The sequence below is a fragment of the Colletotrichum scovillei genome (assembly GCF_011075155.1).
Source record: "Colletotrichum scovillei strain TJNH1 chromosome Unknown Contig00006, whole genome shotgun sequence".
NCBI classification, from domain to species: domain Eukaryota; kingdom Fungi; phylum Ascomycota; class Sordariomycetes; order Glomerellales; family Glomerellaceae; genus Colletotrichum; species Colletotrichum scovillei.
The window spans coordinates 76,341-101,770 of NW_023336264.1; the positions used below are offsets into that span (position 1 = coordinate 76,341).

Genomic DNA, 25,430 nt, shown 5'->3' on the forward strand with positions numbered 1-25,430 from the left:
CAGCCTTGACACCCGGTCAACACCACTCATTCCTCCCCTCATCCTCTGGCTCTAACCGGAGCGGACACGAGAATCTGCAGCGTCAGATTCCTTGCTGCCCTAGCGATCAGATTCTCCGATATTTCTTACTCAAGGCGCCGATCCGTGACGCGACGCCTTCTGATACATGGACCGCAACTCCAAGTTCGATTCATTGAGGGCAAGGTGGTGAATGTTTAGGAGTTTCCTGATTTCAAAGACTTTGGGCGTAGTGACAGAGTTCATTAGGGGTCATCCATCTAGTGACAACTTTTCTCGCTTGCTTGAGAGTAGGCTAATGGCAAAAAAGACCAGAACCCAACTGACTGCTGCTGTTGAGCTTTCATCCGAGATTTCTAGTACCCTGAACCAATACCACATGCCGTCCACCTGCCACCTGCCGAGCACGCCGTTCCTCCGGCCGTGCTGTCCTTCTGCGGATGCGCTGAAGACCGAAAGCGACAAAGGGAATGAAACCTGACCCTCCAACCCTGTATGTGCATTGTGAAGTGAAACGGGTATTTACATTTTTTCTCAAAAGTGGTCAGTGCCCAAAGGTATCAAGAACTCATGTTGGCGACACAATCCGTAGATAGCCGCCGAAGTGAAAGGGAAAAAGGTCGCGTCTGCCCAAGGAGCTGGACGGGCTGCAATAAAAAGACATAGGGTAAAGGCCGAGATGCAAGTCGAGGTTGAAAGGTCCAATCCGTAGGAACGCCGACGCCTTCCAAGTGCCAAACACTGAAAAAATGGAATTCGAATCCGTTCGAAACAAGGGCCGCTCGTTCGATCGTGGTCGTAAGAAGATGAAGAACGATCATGGCAAGGATCGGATGCACCAAGGTGATGTTTCTCACATGATGATGCACTGAGACTCTTCGCGATCCTTCTTGACGCTGAGGGCGACGCGAGCGGCCTCGGTGAAGGCCTCGTTGACACCGCGGTTGCGCATGGCAGAACACTCGAGGTAGCGGAGGGCATTGATGCGGCGAGCGACCTCCAAGCCCTGCTCGTAAGAGATCATAGGACGCTTCTCTCGCTGCTGGCCCTCGGCGGCCTCCTCTTCCTCATTATCGGCCTCGCGGAGATCGCACTTTAGGGCGACGAGAACCAACTTCACGCCGGGGCAGTTGTCGGCGATCTCTCCAACCCACTTGCTCTCGACGTTCTCGAGGGAGTCCTTGCTGTCGACGCTGTAGCAGAGCATGATGAGGTCGGTATCGTCTGCGCCTAATTAGCACGCAACCTCTCAAACCACCCAATATTAGAATCCCGTACCGTAAGACAAGCTGCGAAGGCGGTCGAACTCTTCCTGGCCAGCGGTATCCCAGAGGGAAAGCTCGATGTGGACACTATCGACGAAGATGTCTAGCAATCTCAGGTCAGTATTTAAATCGGCATAGGGAGGATCGCGACAGAGGCGTCTTGCGACTCGGTGCCTTTCGCTGGGAATCGAGGGATCGTACCATGGACGTAGTTCTCGAATACAGTGGGCTCGTAGACGGTCGGGAAGTAGCTAGGTCGAGTCAGCAAGAGATGCGCAATCGGAAGCCCGGAAAAGGCCGGGCCTTAAGGCTCGAGGGTTGAAGGAAATGGTGTTGGAATTACCCTCTGGTAAAGACGTTCAACAACGATGTCTTGCCGCACGCGCCATCGCCACTGCAGGTCGCAAGTCAATTAGCCAAACACTCGCAATCGCAGCCACCAAGGAGGCAGCACAAAGAGAAGGTCGGGGAGGTCTCACAGGAGGACCAGCTTGCGCTGGACGGTCTTGTTACCACCGCACAAAGGCATACTGGGCGATCTGAAGGAGGTAGATTCGGTCGGGTTGTAGGAAGTTGGTTAGGGAGGGTTGATCGAGGTGAGGCGAGTCGGAGCGGTGCTGTACGAGATCGGTTTGCTTGGTTGTTTGTGGAAAGCAAAAAAGGATGCAGTCGGCCAGTAGGAGGAATCTGGAGGAGAGTTCGTGGTTCGTCGGTCAATCAGCAAGGGGAAGGTGCCAGAGAGGGTTCTGGGTTATTGTTTGGAGGTGGGTTGGCACGGCTGGTTGGTGCGCGATGTGGTGGTGAAAGGAAACGGACAAAGAAAGGCCGATGGACTTTGGGGTAACTGCCACTGAAAGTGGAAGGGAGGTAAATTGATGGTAACGCAGGAAGGAAGGCACGGTACGGTGCGGTCCAGGTACAGGTGCAGGTGCAGGTGCAGGAGCAGGAATAGGAATAATGGAAGGGAACGGTGGGGAACAAAAAGAGCAAGGAAGGTCCAAGGTCCAGTGCTCTTTCCGTAGATGCAGTGCAACAGTGCCTCTTTTTGCTGGAGAGGAAAGTGCCAGGCAAAGCGGAGTGGCTTAGGGGATGGCTGTGACTGTGATGTGAGGCAGAGAGAAGGCAGGCAGGGAAGGCAGATGGGAAGAAACAAATGGGAGAAGGAGGCAGGCACTGGAGACCAAAATGAGGTAAAAGGTGCAAGTGTGAATTTGGGGTGAGCAAAAGATGCAGGAGCGGGAAATTGAAATTGGGTTGGAAGAAGGTGCGGTGCTCAATTGGCTGAAGTCATGTCAGAGGGCCACTCAATGGAGTAGAAAAGAGCAATAGCGGACAGGGTCAGGCACCTCTTGCCGGGGTGAGCCTAGGAGGAAAGGAGACGGAGGAACACAACACTCATTGCCTTTTGGCGCTGGGCTGGAAATGGAGGAAGGAAGCCAACCAGCTGGATAAGGTACCTTAGGGACAGGCAGGAGCCACTGGGACTTTGAAGATGGGCACCTTCCCAAGCTGTTACCTAAGAAACCTTTTGCTCTGTGTGGGAAAAACATTGAACTACCAGGTAGGTACTATCATCATCATCATCTTCTTCTTCCTCTTCCTCCATGGGGATATAGGTACTTCAGCGCCAGCCCGATCAGAGCAGAAAAGGGGACCAGCGCAGGGAGGCTGCGTGATTGCGTACTCCGTCGCTCGTCACTCAGTAGTCAGTACTCGGTACACTTTGACGAATCCACAAGGACCGGAATGGGGAACCTCATGAATGTCACTGACTGAGCGCCTCCACCGAGCTGCGGAGGCCCCTCTGCCAAAGAATGCTATGAGCACACTTGAGGACACTCTACGGATACCTACCTTGCCTGTCCAACTTGACACTCTTGCTCCATTATCGACCAGGAGACCAATCACTTGGGCTGCGACTCCAGTTTGCAGCGTCCGGACATCTACTTCTGCCTCCGAAAGTGTACGAAGACGCTAAAATATCCGTACATAGACGCGAACTGGGAAGAAACAACTTGAACGAGTGGAGACTTCCCCGCCACACAATTGCGCGCATCTGCACTCACTATCGAGCTGCAGACATGTCACGACAGGGAAAGCCGATTGAGCTGCGCGAGAAAAGAAAAGAAAATCCCTCCCAAGAACCCATCAGTTGCCCTTCGTCCCGAACGTACCCGCGACCTCCAATAAAGTCATGATATATTCCTCTCACAAATCACCAAGATGGACGCCATGAAGATGAAGAGGCTCGGGGCATGGGCCAGTGCGCGTCCAATGTGAGCTGAGCTGAGGCTGACGACGAGGTCTCGCCAAAACGGCATCATTGATCCAATGCTTTTCCAGCTTAGCCTTTAGGCTTTTCTCTCTCCCCCCTGCCACAACATGGCCGAGTGGCGCTTGAGGACCCCCGAAGCCCCTCAACTCAACTCCCGTCAAGGCCGTTCTTGGTAAGACAGCTGAATGGGGCAGACAAGGTCAACGAGGGGCACCAAGTTCTCACGTATAGGAAGGCATCGAGGGCTATCTATGTTCGGTACTGGACGCCAGAAACCTCCGCCGGAGCTCGGCTGCGCTGTAAGCCTAGGCCACCTTATCTTCCGCTCTTTCGCCCGGCTGCGGCACCTTTCGAGAACGCCAAAGTCAGACACGATCCATCGCCAGATCCCCCGACCTCTATCCACACAAACCTTGTACCTCCGTCTCACTCACATACGAATATGCAGCTCCAATGTATGCTGAAGCCATCACGGCCGTATCCCTCGCACCGTTTCAATATACTGGCCAAAATTTGAAGTCAGAATACGCAATCCTCTGGTTTCACCTCATCAATCCCGCCGCTCAACCTCTACTTGTCGTGGGCTGTACGACTCGCTGCGCCCCTCACTCATCCCACCCATCGTCATGTCCATAGTCCACACTGCAACGAACCAAGGAAGTAAATCCGAAACCCACCTCTGTCAAAACAAACGCTCTCCACTACTCAGACAAAAAACTCCATCGCTAGCCAAGGAAGCACCGCGCTTTGTGGCAGACTCATCCCAGTGACACTCCCGCCACAAAGCGCCGGAGCTCGACTCGCTGGAAGCCCCGAGAGCGGCGCCTGTTTTTTTCGGATCGAGAGAGGTGGGCGAACCCACCACAGCAATCACCCTAGAGGCAAAAGGCCGGGCCCGTGGTTACCCCGTGCGAAGTGAAGGTCTTTTGGTCCTATTCGGTTCGATTGTTCTTGTTATTCCCTAAAGGTATTAAGCAGGGCTGCGAGAACCCTCAGTTGACTGCAGTGTCCGAAGGCATCCTGGGATCATATTCTGCCCCTCATTACCCCTCATCACTCCATGACCTTCCCCATCAGTGAGGCAAAGGCAGCTGGCATCGTCAGCCTCACTGACAACGCAACCCTTGCGCAACGGAACAGTGAGGCACGGCCAAGAATCGTGACGCATCATCACCCCTCCGCCAAGCGCCCGTTCGCCGCTCCATCGTGCTTCGGATCCTCAACCCCCCTTGTTGTGCCCGGCGACGCCTCCCGCACCCAGTCCGAGTGCCGTTACCCCGGATATCCCATCGTCAGTGCTCACTTGCTGTTTCTCTCGGGGCCTTACGTCAGATGACATGCCACCGTATCGTGAAGTATTCGATTTTTGTTCAATTTTTCTACTTGTTCGTTAAACGGCAACGTTCGTCACCGTGTCTTGGGTATCCGTTGCAGCGTTCCATCACCGTGTGTGCAACCTGCAACATGCCTCGCATTCTACATAGAATCCATCCATGACGTGCAGTCGGTGGCACTAAGGCTTTCGACCCATTCTTGCGCCGAATCCATGGACGCGCTTGAGCACGTCGTCCCTTCCTTCCGTCTTCCGGCAGCGTCCCATCCCGACTTCGCTCCCGCCGGGCCCGACCATGCATAGGCGATCGCTGGCTACTGCGACCCAGCTCCGTTCTGTCGGCTCGCACGGCGCCCGCTCTTTGGCGCTCGACCTTTGCCCCGCGAATGCTCGACCTCCTCTTCAGGTTTGCCCCGCAAGCTGGTAGTTTGCGTGGTATTCGATTTGATTCGGCCAGGTCTCGCCGGTCCTACCGCATTCACCCCTCAGTCATCGTCCCTCTGCAGACCCTGCCTACTACGGCCCATCCTCTCCCCGAGGCTCATGTTGCCGGCCTTCCGATGCAGACCGTTCACAAATTGCCTATCCCCAAACTTGGATGATCGTTCTCTCGCCTGATCATCGGCTTGTCGCGCGGCGTTCTCCCGTTCTTCAAGCGCAGCTAGTCGGCGCTCCCGATCTGTGTCGAGATCTGAAGCGGCTGCTTGCATCGCCGCCAACTTGCGAGCCCTTTCCTCCTCAGCGCCCTTGTCAACGACCTCTTTGCCACTACTGGATCCATTGGTACGGGCAGCAGGTCGTCTGTCAGGCTCTTGCCGATGATTATCGTTGTTCCGGCGACCCCGGGAAACTGAAGCTTCTCCATCCCGGTCGCCGCGCCTGTCGTAACTTCGTGGCGATCTCTCCCGTGACCTGACGGGTCGTTCGTCCTCGGACACTGAGTCTCGGCGCCGCCGTTCGCGGTCGTCACGCCTGTCGCGTCGATCGCGTCTATCGTAATCGTTCTTCTCGCCAGAGTCGCGTCTTCGAGGAGATCGGGATCTAGAAGTGCGTCTGTGCTGGTGATGCCTGTCTTCGGAATCGCTGCGTCGACGCCGCCTTTCAGAGCGCTCTGCCTCGTCGTGGTCGTCTCTCCGACGGCGCGGGCTTCGTGACCTTGAATAGGATCGCCGCCTCTTGCGGTGCCTTTCCCGATCGTCATCGTCATTCCGATGCCTGTGGTGCCTTCTCTTGTGCCGCTCCTCCTTTCCTTTCGACTTTGATTTATCGTCTGCCATACCCATGGATGCAAGTAATTGCCGACGCTTGATAGGATCGTTCATCATGGCTTCGTAGGCAACCTGCTCCTGTCGCTTGATGGCGAGTAGGGGGTCTTCTCGAACTTTGGCTGCTGTGTCGCGTGCTGTGTTGGCCGTCTGTAGGGCCATAAAACTCTCCTGCCCAGCTTGCTTCTCCAAGTTCTTGTGTTCCGTTCCCTTGAGCAAGTTGTCGATGCGGCGCTTGCCCAAGAGGTAGCTCTCGCGCTCCTCGGTCGTGCCGGTCTGTCCATCGGTAGGTCCGCTGTACAAAAACTCGACGCGGTCGACTCGTTTGGTGTGCCCTGCAGCCTCGAGCTTCTTCTGGAGTTCTTCACGCTCGCGCTCTTCCTTGAGCTCGTTGATTCGCTGCTGTGTCTTCTTGCGCTCATCGAGGGCCTTGCGTTCCTCTTCCCAGACCTTGGCCTGGTTCTTGATGAGAGAAGGGTGGAAACTCTTCTTCAAGTTGAGATCGCCACCCATCTTTCCGACTGCTTAGTCGAGTGTACTGAAGTATTCGTCGACAGTTATTAGAGAATGGGCCAAGCCGGAAAGGGAGTCGCGTGGAGATCAGTTGGAGATGTAGGTTGTTGGGAGAGATGGAGGTTGAGATTAGGCAGATGAAAGTCAAAAGGCTGGCACGGATGGGTTCGAGTCAAAAAAGCCATGGGAGCCAAAAGTCGCCTCCGTTCAGGTGGCCAGTGCGCAATCAGAGGCCGTTGGTGGGTCCGCCAATCGATAAGCTCCCCCCGCCTTCCATTCATTCCATTGTCCACCACAGCTGCACCTGCCTGGAACTGTCCCGGTCATTGTCAATCAGCGTTACCTTCACGTTCAATTTCCAACGACGAACAAACCTACAATTTCTTCCACCACCTCTTTTTCTATAGCTCTTCTCCAGTCCAGTCACCAAAGCGCACTTCTTGCGATCGCCTTTTCGGATACCTCACAACTCCATCACGCAGTCAAGATGTCTGACGACGAGGACTTCATGCAGGAGTCTGATGAGGAGCAGTGAGCTTCCCCCAGACGGGCCTCTCAACTCTGGGTTTTGTAGCAGGAACCGCCGAGACTGACTAGGCGCAGGTACGACTTTGAGTACGAGGAAGACGACGATGAGGATTCCGGGGATGTCGGCATCGAGAACAAATACTACAATGCGAAGCAACTGAAGCTTACCGATCCCGAGGATGCTATTGCCGAATTCTTGGGCATACCACCGTTAGAGGAAGAGAAGGGCGAATGGGGCTTCAAAGGCTTGAAGCAAGCCATCAAACTCGAGTTCAAGCTGGGACAGTATGAAAAGGTACAACCAATCTCCATTTCTTGAAGAAAGTCCTGCCACCAATAGAAGGGAAATACTGATTCCGGTACCAGGCGACGGAACATTATGCCGAGCTGTTGACCTACGTCAAGTCGGCCGTGACGAGAAACTACTCCGAGAAGTCGATCAATAACATGCTGGACTACATTGAGAAGGGATCAGACAGCCCCAAGGCCGTGGCGTGCGTCGAAAAGTTCTACTCGCTCACACTCGAGAGCTTCCAGAGCACAAACAACGAGAGGCTATGGCTGAAGACGAACATCAAGCTGGCCAAACTCCTTCTCGACCGTAAGGACTATAACATGGTCACTAAGAAGCTGAGGGACCTCCACAAGGCCTGTCAGAAGGAAGACGGCAGTGACGATCCCAGCAAGGGCACATATTCTATGGAGATATACGCCCTCGAGATCCAGATGCACGCCGAGACCAAGAACAACAAGCAGCTGAAGAGGCTCTACCAGCGCGCCCTCAAGGTCCGGTCCGCTGTACCTCACCCCAAAATCATGGGCATCATTCGCGAATGCGGTGGCAAGATGCACATGAGCGAGGAGAATTGGGCCGAAGCCCAGACGGACTTCTTCGAATCCTTCCGCAACTACGATGAGGCCGGCTCGCTCCAGCGAATTCAGGTGCTCAAGTACCTACTTCTTACGACTATGCTTGTCAAGTCTACCATCAACCCGTTCGACTCGCAGGAGACCAAGCCGTACAAGCAGGATCCCCGAATCACTGCCATGACGGACTTGGTGGACGCATACCAGCGTGACGACGTCCACGCCTACGAAAATGTCCTGCAGAAGAACCAAGACATTCTCGCCGACCCATTCATCGCTGAGAACATTGACGAAGTCACGCGCAACATGAGGACGAAGGGCGTCCTGAAGCTGATTGCACCGTACACGCGAATGAAGCTGTCATGGATCGCGAAGCAACTGAAGATCTCAGAGCCCGAAGTTCAAGACATCCTAGGTTTCCTCATTGTTGACGGCAAGATCCAGGGCAAGATTGACCAGCAAGCCGGCACTCTCGAGATTCAATCGGACGCGGATAGCGATCGTACCAAGGCTTTGTACGAACTGACGCAATCTGTCTCGACTTTGTACACTACCATGTTCAAGGAGGGCGAAGGCTTCCGATCTACCGAGTTTCCTACCGATGAGCAGACCATGGAGATGATGGGCGGCGGTATGACCCCCAGAGGCGGCGGTCGTGGACAGGCGCGGGGCGTCGGACGGAAGGGCAAGGGCGTGGTGCCATCGATGTGGACATGAGAAGCATGAGTATACGCGCATGCCGGTTGATTACAACGGGCGATGGACATAGCAGGCAAAACTTACGACTGGCCATTGCACCATGGCTGCTCCGTCAGCTACGTTGCGGCAGGGACGGGGACGGAAGTGCTTAGACGAAGAAGGAAGACGATGCCATGACGGCCTCAGCAAGCATGGAAAAGGAGTAGAGGCGTTGTCAAAGTAGCTCATCAGGCCATGACAAGATACCAAAAATCATGCAATCAACATTATTAGCCAAAAAGGAAGGAGATGTTCTTCATCAAGCACTTCAAGTAGCACGCCAAACAATCGATGCAAAGTATGGATGTAGGCAAATCCGTGGACGAATACGGTTCAAAGGCAGCTTCCCGCTGCGGGTGGCTCAATTCAAAGAGCTTCCAAGATCTCGTGGAACGCTGGTGACGGGATACGAGGCCGAGGGAGCAGGAGACGGCGAAGGAGGCTAAGCGTGGGATAAGTTATCACGTCGCACGACGACGACGCGAGGGATCGAGAGGAGTTGACTCCTTGGCTGGGAGAGGTATAGGCCCTCTCGTACATTTCAATAGAGGACAGCACTAGCACACTAGATACGTATGTTGATTCATCACCTCTTCGGACTCGTAGATCCCGTGGAGGCAACCGAAAGAAACCGAAAATACGAAGAGCCGGACACGCCTATGGAATCTCCCAATTCGATTTCCCTCAACGCTAGTAGAATACGCGATGGTGTTTTTCGCCATGGTGTTTTTGTGACGATCCAATCCAGACCTCAGATCTATCATCCAGCCTTTGGGCTTCGTTCCGGAATCTCATTTCCGGAAATCTCATTTGTCCATAGGAACCGGAATACGACCATCTATCTCCCCCCCGCGACACAATGGAGGGGGCATCGAGCTGACCAAACAGCAGGGAAAAAAAGAGTTTGGACACGCAGACGATAGACTGGTGATCAACTTATTTGGCTCTCACTCGACACCGCCATCACCGTCCCAGTTCGCAAATCAATGGGCCGAAAAGGCGCCTGACCGATCGATGCAGCGGCAGTTTGTCTTGTTGGCCGCGGCGCAGTCCCCCAAACGAGACGCAGACGAGATGAATCTGGCCCTGTCTTGTGTGGTAACCACCACCAACCTTTATCGATTTTTCCGTCTTCAGACCTTCACCTTGCAGCAACGATGTGTTGGTGCTCTGCTCAGCTCAGCTCGCTTGCTTGGTTTGCATGGCCCGCGTCGTTGGTCTCGACGTAGTTTGACTGACAGTTTGTAATTTACCCAGCCAGACATGGGCGCAGCAGCAGGATGGGGGCTGGGGAGGGAAACCGCAGAGACTCAAGGCAGGGAGCCGAGCCAGAACGCGAAGCAAATGGAAGAAAAGAAAAAAAAAAAATTCTGCACCACCATCACCCACTCTTCGGCGTCGTGTCCGTGGCCGTCAAATGATATGACACGATGCTGGCGCGGGATTGTACCGATGGTTCCTGGCAGCGTCGCATAAAATAGAGAGAGACAGTGGACCCGGAAAGTTTTAGTCGCCTTTACCCTGGTTCGTCAAGGTAACTTCAACTGCAAGTCTGATGAACATTTTGCCCACAGACTTCGCTTCCCGTGATGTGCTTTATTTCATCGCGGCACGGAGTATTTGCCTTAGCCTTTGGAGTAAGATCTCCAACAACATCGAACCATCAATCACCATCCCGCTTGCAGATCACACTTGGGCTGGTATTATGCAGTCGAGTTTCATCCCCGGCCCGTCTGCTAGATGCATACCTAGATGGTGGTTCACATCGTCTCCAAAATACCACTGTTCAGGTTGCGTCGCCTGGCGTCTAGTTCGGACGTTGACCACTACCCGGAGATTCAGTGGTGGTGATTGACCGGGCGTAGCTTCTGCTCCGGAATCTAGATCTGTCACACTACATAGCATGAAGACACTTTTTCAACCTTCTTCCTTCTGCTTCGGTTCTGCGAGGCCAGTCCAATGATCGTGATCCGCCATCATGGCAGATCGCCATCGCCTCCCTGCGAATGGAGACCTGGCCTAAGGGGAAGCCAATTAAATAGCCTTCATTATGCGTCTTTCCGTGGCCACCACCTCCTGCGTATTCCAAGTATACTACACCTCCGCGGGCTCGCGAGTAATGGGGGGAAAAAACCCAAGCGTGGCAGGGCGATTGACGAGCCGGTTCATCCACTCAAATGCTCAAACGACACCTGCATAAGCCGCGACAAGGGCGAATCTGTGGTGCGCAACGCAGGCGGCAGGTGGGCTGCAGAGAAGCGAACGGGCGAGTGGTCTGCTTTCGTTCTCCGCCTCTGTCTCTCCTCCTGCTCCTCCTTCTCCTCTTTCTCTCGGCCGATTACTGGGCGAATGCAGAGTGGAATCCGTGATGGTCTGAGCGGGCGAATCTGGCTCAACCATCGGAGAAGCCTGCGTGTTAAAGAACCAAAGCCTACTCTTGATGATTGGATGTTCCATTCAGCGAGTACAAGGGACGAGAAGTCCATAAAGTGAGCAGATGGAGAATCCGTGGTAGTTACTGAGAAGATTCGCGGCCAGAGCAGTCAAGACTCAAGCGGAGGGAAGCTAATGTGACATGTTTGGCAAGTGTATGTTTGTCTGCGTTATGGATGCTTGCATGCCGAGAGTGTAATTAAATTTGCTTTGTGCCTCAGACTTCGCGTCATTACATGACGGATATCGGTACCGCGTACTAGCACAGTCGATGACCCAAGCGGATGACTACACGTCCACGATGATCAAAACTTGGGGGCAAAGGGGGTGAGGTGTTGTAAAATATTCTGCTCATGGCAAACGTGTCTCTCCCGCATGGTGCCATGGAAGATCTGACAGAGTTTGAATTCGCGGGGATGTTTGAGCCGAGCTTGGCTGGAGAGATGCGCCACGAGCATGTTTCTGCAGCTTGCCGCAACACTCACTGGCCCTCATTGGCGGTTGAGGGCAGGAAGCGTGTTGTACAATGACGATGGCGGTTTTATCAGGCACAACTGCAGTCATAAAGAATGATTGCAGCTGGTTGTTGGAGATTACGCCGCAAACCATGTCGATTTGTGGCTATCCGTATCCCGTATGCGCCAAACATCTCACTCCCTGTCGTGCTTGTTTGCCTTCCCGCCGCTCTGGGGTAGACTAGACAGGTTGATCAACGCAGGCATGGCTCATCGAGGACGGAGCCGACCAGTAAAGTACGAATGAGCGACATGGTCCAAGGCATATGTCCACATCGATGAGATGTCAATTTTGACGTTGGCTCAATCGTGGACCTTGATCAAAGGATGAGGCGATAATAACGGGCTCCGTCTACCATTGAACAAGTGATCACCCTCTATATGCGCACGCAGGGGTTAGAATTTTCTGAAGGATGAGCTGTCATATTGCCAAGGTCGGTGGTTATTTTGGAGGCCCTCCGTCGGGAAAGGGCAGAGGAGTATTTCGTGCAGCCCCAGCTGCGTATCTGCATGGCAAGCTCCCGAGGCTGGGAGTATTCAAGGAGACCAAGAGGAAGACTGCAGAGATGGCGGATGTACGGAGTAGCCATACTGCCTCAGTGCCGACACTATCAACCATTCATTTGTATCTCCCACTGCTCAGGATCAGGTCCGAAGGACTGTGTAGAAGACTTGGAATGCATCTGTCATTCTTCGCGCCTGTGGAGACGGGACGGAGCGAACGTGGGACGGGACGGGGTCTAAGTGGGCGGCAACGTAGCCGATGCGACGTTGCTGGCGACTGAACGTTGTTGGCATAGCTTGCGATATACTCGGCGGCCCAGCTAATGTCTCCAGACTCAGAGCTCCGAATGCGCCTCCTTTGGAAAAAGAGACATCCCAGACCATCGTCGTTGACGGAGCATTGTTGGTGGCCTCGGATGCCGCTGTGCCCGCCCGGCCGAGAAGATTTCCATTGTCCTTGCAAGCGCTCCACAACTTCTTCACATGCCCTCGACTTTCTGCCGATGATCGAGCAGTGGACGAGGCCCGGTCAAGATGCTGTGCTATTCGTAGTCTCCTGTTTCCTCAAGCATACAGACTAAGACGAATCTGCGATAGCGTCAGAGAAATACCAGGGGCATAGGGCTTGGGGCAGCAACGTTGTTATCTTGGTCTCGTCTGCACAGTGCCAGAGTGCAGCTGGTCTCACTTGAAAAGTACGTGAGGAGCGCCGCCAGTCAGTCACCCATGCTCCTCCTCCTGCCGAGAAAGTGCTGGAACCGGCTCGTTTGTTGGTACTCCAAAAGCCGGAATCAAATTGTTTCCTTGAATCGGAGAGGCTCTCATCTGTCGTCTTGCCTGCCTAAGCTGTTTATCGCCCATTCTTTCTTACCTCTTCCCTATGTTATGTGGAGAACCCTGCAGAAAGCTGTGCAGAGCGAACGAGATACTTACTCTGTTCCAAACGCAAGACATATAAGAAGATGTATCGGATCTCCATGGCAGCCTCTGGCTTCCTTTGCCTACTACGAGACTGGTGTGCCCGGCCCATTTGGTACAATGAGCCTAATGGAGCAAGAGAAAAAGAAGAGATTGGTTGGAGCAAACCTGCAAAGGTCGGTAAGGGTCCTCTGTTGGGCGCCAAGTCTCTGTAATTTTTGGCTTCTCAGGACCGACTTGTCTCGACAGAATGTATCTCAGGAGGCTCATATAATTTCTTGCTTTGCTCGGGACGCGCACTTCAACTGTAGTCTGTCCCATATCGGAATATGTTGCGATCTGTTCCAATACCAATAATTCTCGGAAGCAGAGGGTATTGAACGCGCTTGGGTGAATGAGAAATGGCCCTCGACGTGTGCCAATGATTCAAGATTGTGCCCACCGGGAAACGGGGCATGTAGATCCCTAGGTGTCCCCACGCTCCACGTTGCCACAAGACCGAATTTGCAAAGTTGACATTGTCGAGTTTGCTTTCCCCTGGACAAACCGCATTCTCCAAGTCGAGGTCGCGTGCGGAACAGGCCGTCCAAAAGCCCCACCAACCAATCTTAGCTGCATGGAAGGTGAATTGACATATCGTGGTCGTCTGGCTTTGTTTGATCATGATCAGTGACCAATATACTTCTTGACAGATGTCCGCAGTAGTAGTAAGCGTGTTTGGCGAGTGATTTGTCGAATCGAAAGCCATTCATCCCGATGTGTCACGGATCCCAACTATTCGGTGACCCTTGGCATTGGCTGTGCCGCTTGTCCGCCTTGTCCGAAGCTCAAATTTGCGCAATAAAGTACCTTCCATCACCACGTTGCGATTATTATTGAGTTGGTACAGGCGAGGACATTGGCCCCTGGCGCCCGATACTAGGCGTTGCTCGCAGGGTCAAATTGGTCGTGAGGCTGCGTCTCAGGGTTGAAGACGGTGCGCAATGCAGGTGCGACGAAATCCCGTATCCACGAACATCGTCTTAGTTTTTGACAGGTTGACAGAAGGCGGGATATTCTCGGCAGCATCTCCTGCAAAGTCTAGTATAAGACATTTGCAGGAGATCGGGGCCAAAGTACGCAGTGGGAGCTACTTGATAGTCTCTTATTTCGGCCGTTCTGACAAGCGGGCCACGGGCGGCATGTGTGGTTGGCCGCTGTGGTGAGGTAAGTGATCGACAGCGTGAGATGTCGTCTCCCTGCACCACCATGGAGTCGGTGGAGATGATTTGCCATGGAACAGGAAAAATTCGATATCACGGCCTCCATTTCTGACACGGGAGTCTTGGAAACCGGGCAGATACACAGTGCCCAGACGGATCTCTCGGTCCTGGTAGCCAGGGGTATCATCAACTGCCAGTGAACTCGACTCATGGTCTACACTCCATCTTGTTGTCAGAATGATTCGTGTCTCTTGCTTTAATTTGATGAGTTTGGAGTTGGGCGTCCCGACCATCGCTACAAGACGGCGGTCGAGTCACTCTACTTCGTAAGATCCTCGCAAAAGCCGAGCTGCAGGCCAGGCACTACCTCAGATGGAGATCCTACAATGGTATGTGTAATATTGCGAGGGGTTTTTAACCTATAGTCAATGCGATGCAAGACTACACCCGAGGAATGACTCCAGCGTGGCGCTCACAGAACGTGTCATTGAATGTCAACCAGCCTCAGGTGATGGATGATCCGTCCGCGGAGAGAGCTAGCTCAACATGATGTCAAAGTTGTCCGTGGGAAACGTTTGTCCGTAGTGTAGCAGCCGAGCACACCGGCGCAGCTAAAGTGTGCTCGGCAGCGGCCGCCTTCGGCCGTCAGCCAGTGACTGGCTTGTTCCCTGCAAGGCAAAGAAAGCGTGGTGGGGTGTGGCGGGCTAGATTCGTAGCTTACTTTACGGATAGTGTAAGCCAGTCTCGTGGGAACTTCAGTGCTGTTAAGATAGCAAGTAAGCTTCAACACGACACCATTGGTAGGACCATGAGTTGTTGGGGATATTAGTTTTAGACTCTGAGCGGTCAAGATGCTGAGGTGATGGCCAATGGATGGACAGCGGCGGCTCTCGGAAACAACAGCAGAAAAAGGAAAGGCCCAGCACGACGATTTGTTTCTGACGCCACGAGGCCTGTGTTGGAATGTCGTTAGCCCACAATGCTGACGCTCCTGGCGGTGGTCGTCCCGCTTTCCTTTGCGGCTCCTTGGCCCTGAGCCCAGTTCTCCTTCCAGCCTTTGGCGTGCGTGTGTGCCTATGCCTGAGATCTCATGCTGGAGGTGTCCGAACAAAAGGGCCAGCGAGAGAAGAAGCGAGGCGGTGGGACATGCTGTTTTCACCGTGTCGGCATTGGGATACGCTCTTGTTCAATCAGCATCTTCCCCGGGAGTCGTGCTTGTTGGACCTTTGGCTGCCAATGATCCACATAGTTGCTCGTACAGTCGACTAACATCCATGCCATGGTTGAAGGCGATGGCATGCTCGGCGCGTATGGCTATCGTGAGAGACGCTGTGCCTTTGTGAACAGATGCCACGATACTTGCTGGGCGGAGGTCCTTTGCACACATCCTGCCGGCTTGAGCTTTAGAGGCAGGGTGGCCACAGGCCACCGTGGGTGACGGGACGTGTGGAGGGAGTGTGATGATTGATCACGATGGAGAAAGTCGGATCAGCACCACAGACTTGTATTCGGACCACATTACTACGGGATACATGAGCTTCTGTTCACGATGGTTGTGTTTGGACGTACCTGGTATGGATACCTTGTCACGTCGTTCGGGGGCTTGTGGAGGCCATCGCATCTTAGTCTTACATACCTCCCATATGATGGCGCTAAGGAGCCATCGAGGGGTGCCACGGCCCTTTGAGTGGTCTCGTCTGGCCCGCTGGATGCTGGTGATGCAGTGCGGCATGCTGATGGGAAATGCTTGTGCCAACCTGGAACCCTGTCCTAGGATGCCCGCAGCCCATCGACGTCGAGGCTTGCCAGGTCCGTCCAGTCCCTGTTGAATGTCTGTGGGATGGGCACGATGGGGGGAGGACGGGCGGGCTCGCAGTGGAAATCCCAGTCAACCTTGTCCCTTGCTAGTCGGAACGGTGAAGGACAGGGCCTACCCCTGGTACCCTCCTCCCATAGAATGCCACCCTTGTTTGTCTATCGGCGTGTTTTTGGTCTTCTTGCTTCTCCAACGGGCTCGCAGATTCGCAGGCTCGCAATGTCCATGAGGCAGGTGTGTGTTCGCTCGGTAAAGGTCAATGTATCTCCTACGCAAGACATAGAGGTCGGGCGCTGGGAAGGATTCGTGTTGATGTTGCTCAGTTTGGATAGGTCTGGGGTACCTCGTGAGCAGACTACTTTGTAGGTAAGGAAGCACATGGTAATTACCTAGGCTTTGCAGAGGCATTCATTGTATGCGCGTGTGTGCAAATGGCGATCAGTCACGACTGTTTGTACTTGGTGGGAATAAGAAACGAGTCATCCACATCGAAGATAAGGAGGAACCCCAATACCTAGTTTTCGCGTGCAAGATCCAGAGAAACGCAAGGTGCAGATACCTAGAGGAGGTGAGGAGATGGTGAGGCCACGACAAAGAGACGACGCTGAAGACGGTTGAATATGAAGAGGGAAAGAGAGAGCAGTTGAGGAGTCTCAAAGTGACAGGCCTATCTACCTACCTTAAGGCAGTTAGGTAGGTACCCTGGGATTTCCGTATCTTCCTTCTGTCTCCAAGGCAAGGTACCCAAAGTGCCTTCCATACCTTCAGGTAAAAGTGAGGCAGGTTCGTCGCTACCTTAGGTACGGAAGCTTGAGGCTGAAGTTGTTCTTGCCTCTTTAATCTCATTCTCAGCAACGTCACGGGGCGGACCTGCCGCGTGCTGAAATACCGCAAAGTAAAGAGGAAAGAACATCCCATCCTGATCCCAGGTTCCTGCCCGATTGACCTCAAGGTACCTTCAACCTGAAGGAAAGGTAAGGAGCACCTTGGCTCTGCCTTACTCTTGGGCAGGTTTTTCCAGAGAACTTCAGAGAACCTTCATCTTCATCTCAATTATTCATCTCCAGGTCCTTGGATTGACGTTCAGTCTGTGCTGCTTTCCGAGATTCCTTACCTCAAGGTATCAGAAAGATGCTGCTTCCTATCTTACATCGGACACAGGTAGGCATCCCGTGTGTGTTCGAATCTGCATACAAAGCAAGGTACGTATCGCCTCGTCCAGGACATTCCCAAACTAATTTTCCCAGGTTTTGAAAGACATGCCGCTCCCGTGGCCCCTCGTGCGGGTACCCAATATCACCATGGCATCGTTGACCTACGGTACTTTACGACGGCACACCTACCGACTTCCCATGGTGTACCTCTGCCCGCGACCAATCCATAGCAGACGGAGAACCCCCCGACTGTCAACTGAGGGATTGTCGACCAGTCCAACAGATTGAGATGGCCAATCGACGTCCGCGATTTGGAGGAAACCTGGCGCCGACCTGGCCAGACCGCCGCAGACTACCTCTGAGGACCAGGAATCCAGGAGTCTAGGAAGCATGCCTACCTAGGCCCGACTGCAGACCAGGATCGTTGGGCTCGCGCTCTTGTCTCCGTATCTCGTCCGACTTTTCCTTTGTCTCTTCTCTCTCTGTCTTGTTCTGCGACCTATCCTTGACCCGACGACCCTCCAGCCTTGTCATCTGTTCGAAACGGTACCTATCCGACGATGCACACAACTTCTCCACGTATCCGCAATCCTCTTCTTCTCAGTCTTCTCTGGCTGTGCCACTTTGGCCGTTCGGGGCCGACGGTTCCTCTGTGGATACCAAAAAGAGGTGTACTTGGCATTGAGATGTACAAGGCAAAGCACGTCAAGACTACCTTACCTCAGGGACATTCTCGACAAAATACCTGACCCCGTATGCAGCATCCATCCGAATAGAGGGAAAAAGACATGGACCAGGGGGCTTTTTCTCTCTCTCTCAATTGTCGCCGCTCGCAGTGCGCCCTCACAACTCACCATCCACAGACTGGACCCCAATTAGCAATTATGTACACTGGACGTCCGTATCCATTCCCTTCCCCGTTTTCCCCGTTATCCCCGTTGACAACGTTCCCATCCCATGTCTATCCGTATGTATTCTGTATGCCAATGCCCCCGGCTCAGTCCCATACCTATCCCATCACTGCCATCACGGGCGATTTGCTGCGCGCGCCGCTCTGGGTGGTATCTGAATATCCCACCATCGGGACCACAAGTTCACAACCACCTACACAGCACGCTACGGCTACCATGTCATGCCATACATAGTACGAATACCTACCTCACCGGACTAGGTATGCAGACTTTGTATCAGAACACCAGCCAACCATTCTGAGGCACGGCACCCCATATTCAGTACTTGCCCACTGCATCACACAATGAAGCCTCATTGAGTTTGGAGGCTACAGTACCTTATGTACTACGTACAGTACCGTACGGCTACCGGTACTTTCCCCCTTCTTTCTTCTTTCTTTCTCTATCCGTTCATCTCCAAGTGCTCTGCCATGGCCCATTTCTATCCCCTGGCTTCCCTTGCCTTACATGGGATGCATGTATCTGTACGGATACCTGATGTTTCTTACATGGAGTTTGCAACTCCCTCGGCCCAAGTACCTACCTACCTTACCTCCACGGATGAGTACTCAGTCATGGACGGCAAGGTACTTTGGCCTTGCTCCAACTCCAGGGCCGGGTGATGCCGTCCAGTTCCTCATCGTCTTGTCGCGGTCCTGATATTGTTGTTTCCTTTGAACATCCCTGCCTCAATGCCGTTGCCGACGTTGTTGCACCTGCACATGCGGCTGCTTGTGCCGTTACTCCAGTCTTGTGTCATGCTAGCTCCCATCGCCTGTTCTTGGTGCAACCATGGTTACCTACCTACTTTGACCCCAGAGCAAGATACGATACGGATACGCTGCCTGTCTTTTTGTCTGCCGGGCCTCGTCCACCTTGCCTACGCGTGTGGACGCAACACAAGTTGACAGGCCCGGGACTCTGATTATCATTATTCGCCCCTATGTTTTCTCCCGTCCATTCCCCCAGTACTTACACCTGCTCTCCTCCCTCCTTCTTTCATCTTCCCATCTTCTTTTCTTTGGTTGGAAATCTCGTTTTTCACATTTCACCTTTCTCTCCCTTCTTCTACGAATTGTCATTGGAGGAGGCTGACAGACCAGCATACCTACTCTGTCCCCTAACCAGCTGCTAGCCATCTATCATCTATCGTGTCAACTTCACCACAGCCAGGTAGGTAGACCCTCACCTACCTAGCCACCAAGCCATCGTCAGCAAGCAGGCAGTACAACCGCGATACCGGGCTCAACTGCCCTGCCCTACCTGTACCTACCTTACCCTCCGATCTCCAGCTGCGGCACGGCACTGCACACTCACATCACATCACATCAAATTCCTCCACATCCTCTATCATCCGCCATTCGTCGGAGGCACCTCAGCTCGGCTCGCCGAGAGGCCGGAATCAAGAACCAAACCCCAGATCCAGCCGGTTCAGGACACCCATTCGAGCTGTATTCAGCACGGCAATGAGCACCACCGGACACGCCAATTTCCAAATCCAGACAGGAGGTCAGACTAGGCTACAAACCACCAAGACATTTTGGCAATAACAGTCTTTGCCGCAGGCAGTGACAGGCACATACGGAGTACTTCCTGTTAGTCTAAGGCAGTAAGAGTGTTAGCATCGGACCACCTCCACAAGCGAAGCCCGGACCCCAGAGTCGATCGCACAAGTTGGCTTGCTCTCGCGACTGTCGCAACGAGGATTCACACCAAAGGAACGTCAACGTCCAAGAACGCGCAGACGGAAAGCACAAGGCCAGCCAGACGCACCCCGGAAAACCACAGGTCACATTATTGTTCCTTTTTAGCCCCTCGGACGGCCATCGAATTTCTGCACTACTATCACCCCTGCTACGGGCCCTTCTATTCGTCATCTCAAGCCAAGCTGCATACAAGCGGCTCACTATTGGGGGGGAGGGAAGTACTAGTCGGGTTGCTTCTGAGCTGACCTGACCTAATCCCCGACCCGATCTAGAGGAGGAGACACACACACTCGTCCAGAGACAGAGCGAGGAAGAAACAGAGAAGCCGAATACCTACCTACGAACCTGTCTGGCTCGGCGTGGGAATCGTTTTTCGACTCGATCTGCGTGGTAGAGTAAATTAGAGGGGCGGCCGTCTTTCTACCTGTTGGTCGCCGTGAGCTTTTCCTTACCCCGTCGTTGGAATCTTGTAAGGATTCTTTCTGGAGAGCAGATTGGACTGATTGCTGTCTGGCTCGTTGGATCGCACCCGTCACATCGTCCGACTCCCCCGACTCAGACTCGACTGGACGCGACTCAACTCACACTCGCCTCGCCCGTTTTTCAGTCATCCCCTTCCCTCCCTTTTCTCTCATCGTTTCAGCGATCATCCCGTTTTCATTTCTTTTTCCTTTGCTTCCACAGTCTCTGGCCGTCGTCTTCTTGTGCCAATCACCTCAGACCGACTCAGGACCGGAGACGCGGCATAAGACATACTGCATGAGTCGTCAGCAATAGCGGCATCAATAGCAGCAATACAGCCGGTAGCACCCACAGCTGCTGCATCGCACCGAACCGCACCGCACCGCACCGCAGCGCGCAGCGCATCACATCAGGTATCTTGGCCGGGTGTTGGAACGACAGCCAAGAGAGACGCAAAAAAAAAAAAAAAAAACAGCCTTGTTGAGACGCCCGAGTCGACCAAATCAGACGCCAAAGTGCAGGGCAAAAGGAGCGAGAGCGCAAGTGAGGCCATGTTCCAGCCTCAACCAACGCCTTTTGCGTTTCACGCCTCGGCACACAACCCATACTCTCACCCTCATCCCCACGGTCATGATCAAACGTACATGCAAACCCAGAGTGGCTCGCCGCAGGACCACCGGTCTCAGAACAGCGGAGGCTATGGCATCAGCACTGGCGCAGCAGGGTTAGGAGAAATGATGATGAGGAATGAAGGAGAAGGAGGAGCAAGAGGAAGAGGGGTAGGAAGAGTGGAGATGAGGATGAGGATGGGTATGGTGGGCGATGGTGTCGGAGGAGGTGCATCTCACGACGTCGGCATTGATACAGGAATGGCGGGCTCGCATTACGGCTACTTGTCGTCAGCGAGAGAAGAGAGGGGATCAGGAAGCGGCCCTATTTCTGGCTCTGGCTCTGGCTCTGATTCTGATGCTGTTTCTGGATCTGGTACTGGTTCTCGTTCTGGTGGTGGAGGCCAAGGACATGGTCTAGGTCGAGGTCGAGGTCATGGCCAAACTGGAGCTGTTGGACCTGGCATGGGAGCTGGAGCTGGAGCTGGAGTGGGTTCATCGTCGGGTGCATCGTCGGTGGGGCTGGACAGCATGGGTAACCCCCTGGTGATGGGCGGCGGCGGCGGTGGTGATGGTGGTGATGGTGGCGGCGGCGGCAGGCTAGGGCTGGGGATGGGGATGGGACAGATGGGACAGATGGGCATGGGCATGGGCAACTTGAACGGCATGGGTATGGGCCTGGGCCACAGTGGGCTGTCCCTGTCGGCGCAGTCGCAGCCGCGGTCGCAATCACTGTCACAGTCGCTATCTGGTGTTATGGGGATGGGCGGGGAAGCTGCAGGCACACACAGCCTGAATGCTGCGTCGCCGGCCGGACCTGGAACCTCGCTAATGGCAGGAGCAGCACATCAGCAGCAGCAGCAGCAGCATCATCAATACCAACAGCGCCAACAGCAGTATCCTGGGCGGCAACAGCAGCAGCAGCAACTACAGCAAAGACAGCTAGTCCCATCAGCAGCAATAGCAGGAGCAGTAGGAGGGCCATTGGCGACAACACCAACAGCGGCTACAGCGCCTGTGGTCGGCCCCGGCCCGGGTGCCGGCCGGGCTCCAGCTGTCAGCAGCACCAGCACCAGCACCAGCACCACATCGCGTGCAGTTCAGGTTCAGGTTCCAGTTCCTGTTCAGAGTCAGGCTGCTGCACTTGCACATCATCATCAGCAACAGCAACAGCAACAACAGTCTCAGTCTCCTTCATCTGCCTCCACTCCTCTTCCTCATCCTTCACTACTACTTCCTCCAACCACCACAACCACCACTTCAACCACCAACGCCAACGCCAACGCCAACGTTGTCTCTGGCGTTTCCGCCGTGGCTTCGGCTGCTACTTCTGCTGCCCACTTGCACCTTAACCACCATAACAGCCCCGGCGCTGCTTCTGCTTCTGCCTCATCCTCCTCATCCTCCTCCTCCTCCTCCTCCTCCGCGTCTTCTTCCTCCTCCTCCCGCTCCCTCTCCCGCTCCTCCCACCCCCATTCCCACTCCCACTCCCATTCGTCGTCCTACGGATACTCCCACGCCAACCTTTACTCCAACCACAACCTCCTCCACGGACACGTCCAGCAACAACGCCCTCTTCCTCCTCATCCTCATCCTCATCCCGGCGCCTCTTCTTCGACAACATCCTCTTCTGCCTTTTACACCACCAACTCCAACGCCAACCCAGGCTTCACAAACACCGCCGCCGCCCTCGCTCCTGATCACGCCCACGCTCCCGCCCACGTCGTGAGCAGCACTCGTCCTTCTTCCGCCATGGAACCCGGCGACCCCTCCGACGTTGCCGCCCAAGAAGCCGCCGCTCGGGATTATCAGCCACAGCTCGAGGTAAGTTGGCTCGCCACCCCGACTCCGGGAGACGCACGCCTAGCTCCCGTCACCCAACACCCCAAGCTTCGAGTGCTTGTGCTCGTTCTCGCCCTCAACCCCCTAACCCTTATACAAACAAACCTCTTTGAGCATCTCTTTATTGAATCCAATACCATTGAATTCAACATTTCCTCCATGTCGACAGCGCCCCATCGAACCCGAATTCTTACTCGTCATCCACACCCTACCACATGCAACGCTAACATGGCTTACGCCCTGCTCTAGGGTTTATTGGTGGGCGACAAGATTACCAGCGACGCCATAACCGACGAGTACGCCAAGGCTGACGAAATCTATGTCGCAAAGACCATCGTGAGTCTTACATTCTAGCATTCCTTCCTTGCCTAGGGGATGCCTACTTCGCGCAGTATGTTGCACTGGCTAACGTAGTGCTTCTGCTCGTTCTCATCACTTCAGAACCTTCCCCAGACATATTCTCACTATCGTCCGGTTCAAGGTGATGGAAATTGCGGCTGGCGAGGTGAGTTTACCTTTCACCATCCTGACCACCACCACCACCAATATTTCCTTCTACCCCGCATCCCCGCCCCTCGACAGGGTGGAAGGCTCCTGGGAAATCACTTCTTTCCAAACACGCCACTCTTCAATTCGACACATGTCGGCGCACATGTTCGTTGCTTGGAATGGGGGACACTGCTTCACTTCAGCACTCAAAGCAAGTTGTAACTAACACTATCTCTCTCTAGCAATCGGCTTCTCCTACTTTGAGCATCTCATCAACAATGGCGACCAGCATCAGATCCTTGGCGAGGCCGCGCGCATCACGAGCTTAAATCAGTATCTCCTCAATGTCGGCGGCTACGATCGGATGTTGTTTGAGGACATGGTGGAAGAGACGATTGGCTTGCTAAAAGATGTCGCCCAGAATATTGCCAACCCACAGCTAGCCATGGACATCATGGTCCAGCGCTTCAACGATCAGGGCTCCTCCAACGCCATCATCTACCACCTTCGCTTGTTGGCACTCTCGTGGCTCAAGGGAAATGTTGAGCTCTACGAACCCTTCATTCCCGCCGAGACGGGTATCATCGGCTATTGCGCCGAAATCGAACGCCCAAACAGAGAGATTGACCATCTCGGCATCATTCTGCTCGTTCAGGTGCTGCTAAAGCCCATCAACTTCGTGCTGGAGATTGCATATCTGGATCGTAGCCCAGGAAACCAAGTCAACATTTACCGCTTTCCGGACGAGGCCAATGGTCAAGACCCTGCCACTCTGGGCCCCATCATCTACTTGCTCTACCGGCCCGACCACTACGACATTCTATACAAGTCGCCTCCGAACCCGGCGCCCTTGAATCTTCAGGTTCACCGTGTTGGTTCCTTTTCTCATTCTCAAGAGATTGCGAGCGTGGGCCCCCCTTTGCACAGCTATTCTCTTGACTACGGCCCCTTGGCCATGCTGCCCGGATTCGGGGGCCCGCCCTCGGGTTTGTCTTCCGCCCTGTCTTCACTCGGCTCGCCCACGTCCACATCTCCGCTCCCAGACGCCTATGACCCTTCACCTCAATCTCCTTGGCTCACGACGCCGTACTCTGATCATCACATTCAGCAGCAGCAGCAACAGCAGACGGCACCAGCCCCTCGACCGCAGCCTCAAACGCCAGCTCGACCACAACAGTCGACGCCTGCCCCTACGAAGTCGTCGCAGCCTGTTGACTACCAGCTCAGATTTAGTCACCAGTGCTGGCATCTTAACAACACTAGCTCGGCGCAACCGTCAGTGATACCCGGCCAAGCAGGCTTCCAGGAACCCAGCTTTACTACTGCAATGTTCAAGAACAGCCATTTCAACAAGGCGCACTATAATAATCCTCACTTTCATCCCGAGGAGTGGACTCCGGACGATGATGGCCACAACGAGCGGCTGCCGGCGCCCAAGAAGAAGGGAAGAGTCAGGTCGGATCACTAGGCCAGGCAATCACACAAACGATGGGACCACTGTACCATCAGCCATTGCGCCAGTGATATATTGGACTTTCGCCGTGGTCCACGGGCATCAGGAGGCAGACCGTCACTGCGCTTTCCGGGAGTGTAATGGAGGGGGACGGGGGAACAAGGTGGTGTTACTTGTTTTTTTTTGGGCGGTCTCTGGGGGCCCGCATTGTGGGAGAATTAAAATTTGCCTTGAGTTGGCTCATTGTGATTTTAGTGTTTTGCTCTACGCAGATGGGAAAGGCATCATGATTTTATGATGGAGGGCTTCATCTTCTTCACGACTTTATTTGGCGGGAGGGTTCGCTCCTCGGGTTGATACTCATCATAGCATCGGCGTTGATAATTAATAGTACTCTCTAGTGCGCAAAAGTCTGCTGCCCCTTATGATCCGATTGAGTAGGTGTTTGACTCTTGTATCATTGGAGCGGCGAGTTTAGACAGCCAACGCCAAGGCAAAGAAGACAGAGTCTTTGCCTGCCGCGAAAACGGGCTTGACATGGAAACGTGATGGTCGATCTTTTGCCGCCCCTCGCCC

The 25,430-nt window shown here is 54.1% G+C and overlaps 4 protein-coding genes across 4 annotated transcripts; 2 read left to right on the forward strand and 2 right to left on the reverse strand.

Annotated features, from left to right (window-relative positions):
• Window positions 1–268: 268 nt before the first annotated feature.
• On the reverse strand, window positions 269–2,791 carry HER10_EVM0006862 (GTP-binding protein RHO3). Its single transcript, XM_035476435.1, has 5 exons — window positions 1,763–2,791; window positions 1,627–1,677; window positions 1,485–1,534; window positions 1,297–1,386; window positions 269–1,242 (listed from the first exon to the last, which is right to left on the reverse strand). The coding sequence occupies exons 1-5, from the start codon at window positions 1,810–1,812 to the stop codon at window positions 872–874; spliced, it is 612 nt and encodes a 203-aa protein (XP_035332808.1). The 5' UTR covers window positions 1,813–2,791; the 3' UTR covers window positions 269–871.
• Window positions 2,792–5,376: 2,585 nt separating this feature from the next.
• On the reverse strand, window positions 5,377–6,669 carry HER10_EVM0004363 (uncharacterized protein; the record flags this gene model as incomplete). The annotated part of the gene is made up of 3 exons (XM_035474012.1): window positions 5,377–5,770; window positions 5,809–6,002; window positions 6,232–6,669. The coding sequence occupies 3 exons, from the start codon at window positions 6,667–6,669 to the stop codon at window positions 5,377–5,379; spliced, it is 1,026 nt and encodes a 341-aa protein (XP_035332493.1).
• Window positions 6,670–6,983: 314 nt separating this feature from the next.
• HER10_EVM0003999 (COP9 signalosome complex subunit 2) lies at window positions 6,984–9,043 on the forward strand. Its single transcript, XM_035473659.1, has 3 exons — window positions 6,984–7,200; window positions 7,273–7,492; window positions 7,564–9,043. Exons 1-3 carry the CDS (start codon window positions 7,157–7,159, stop codon window positions 8,779–8,781), a joined length of 1,482 nt encoding a protein of 493 aa, XP_035332451.1. The 5' UTR covers window positions 6,984–7,156; the 3' UTR covers window positions 8,782–9,043.
• A 9,689-nt stretch (window positions 9,044–18,732) lies between these two features.
• HER10_EVM0000357 (peptidase C65 Otubain) lies at window positions 18,733–25,261 on the forward strand. The gene is made up of 4 exons (XM_035470142.1): window positions 18,733–22,894; window positions 23,162–23,248; window positions 23,354–23,417; window positions 23,644–25,261. The coding sequence occupies exons 1-4, from the start codon at window positions 21,014–21,016 to the stop codon at window positions 24,867–24,869; spliced, it is 3,258 nt and encodes a 1,085-aa protein (XP_035332025.1). The 5' UTR covers window positions 18,733–21,013; the 3' UTR covers window positions 24,870–25,261.
• Window positions 25,262–25,430: the final 169 nt, after the last annotated feature.

Coding starts and splice junctions, on each gene's coding strand:
- HER10_EVM0006862 (XM_035476435.1), bottom strand. CDS start 1,812: ATGCCTTTGTGCGGTGGTAACAAGACCGTCCAGCGCAAGCTGGTCCTC. Junction 1,535..1,626: donor TTGAACGTCTTTACCAGAGG/GTAATTCCAACA, acceptor GACTCGACCTAG/CTACTTCCCGACCGTCTACG. Junction 1,243..1,296: donor CCTTCGCAGCTTGTCTTACG/GTACGGGATTCT, acceptor AATTAGGCGCAG/ACGATACCGACCTCATCATG.
- HER10_EVM0000357 (XM_035470142.1), top strand. CDS start 21,014: ATGTTCCAGCCTCAACCAACGCCTTTTGCGTTTCACGCCTCGGCACAC. Junction 23,249..23,353: donor TCTATGTCGCAAAGACCATC/GTGAGTCTTACA, acceptor TCATCACTTCAG/AACCTTCCCCAGACATATTC. Junction 23,418..23,643: donor TGGAAATTGCGGCTGGCGAG/GTGAGTTTACCT, acceptor ATCTCTCTCTAG/CAATCGGCTTCTCCTACTTT.
- HER10_EVM0003999 (XM_035473659.1), top strand. CDS start 7,157: ATGTCTGACGACGAGGACTTCATGCAGGAGTCTGATGAGGAGCA. Junction 7,201..7,272: donor CAGGAGTCTGATGAGGAGCA/GTGAGCTTCCCC, acceptor GACTAGGCGCAG/GTACGACTTTGAGTACGAGG. Junction 7,493..7,563: donor AGCTGGGACAGTATGAAAAG/GTACAACCAATC, acceptor TTCCGGTACCAG/GCGACGGAACATTATGCCGA.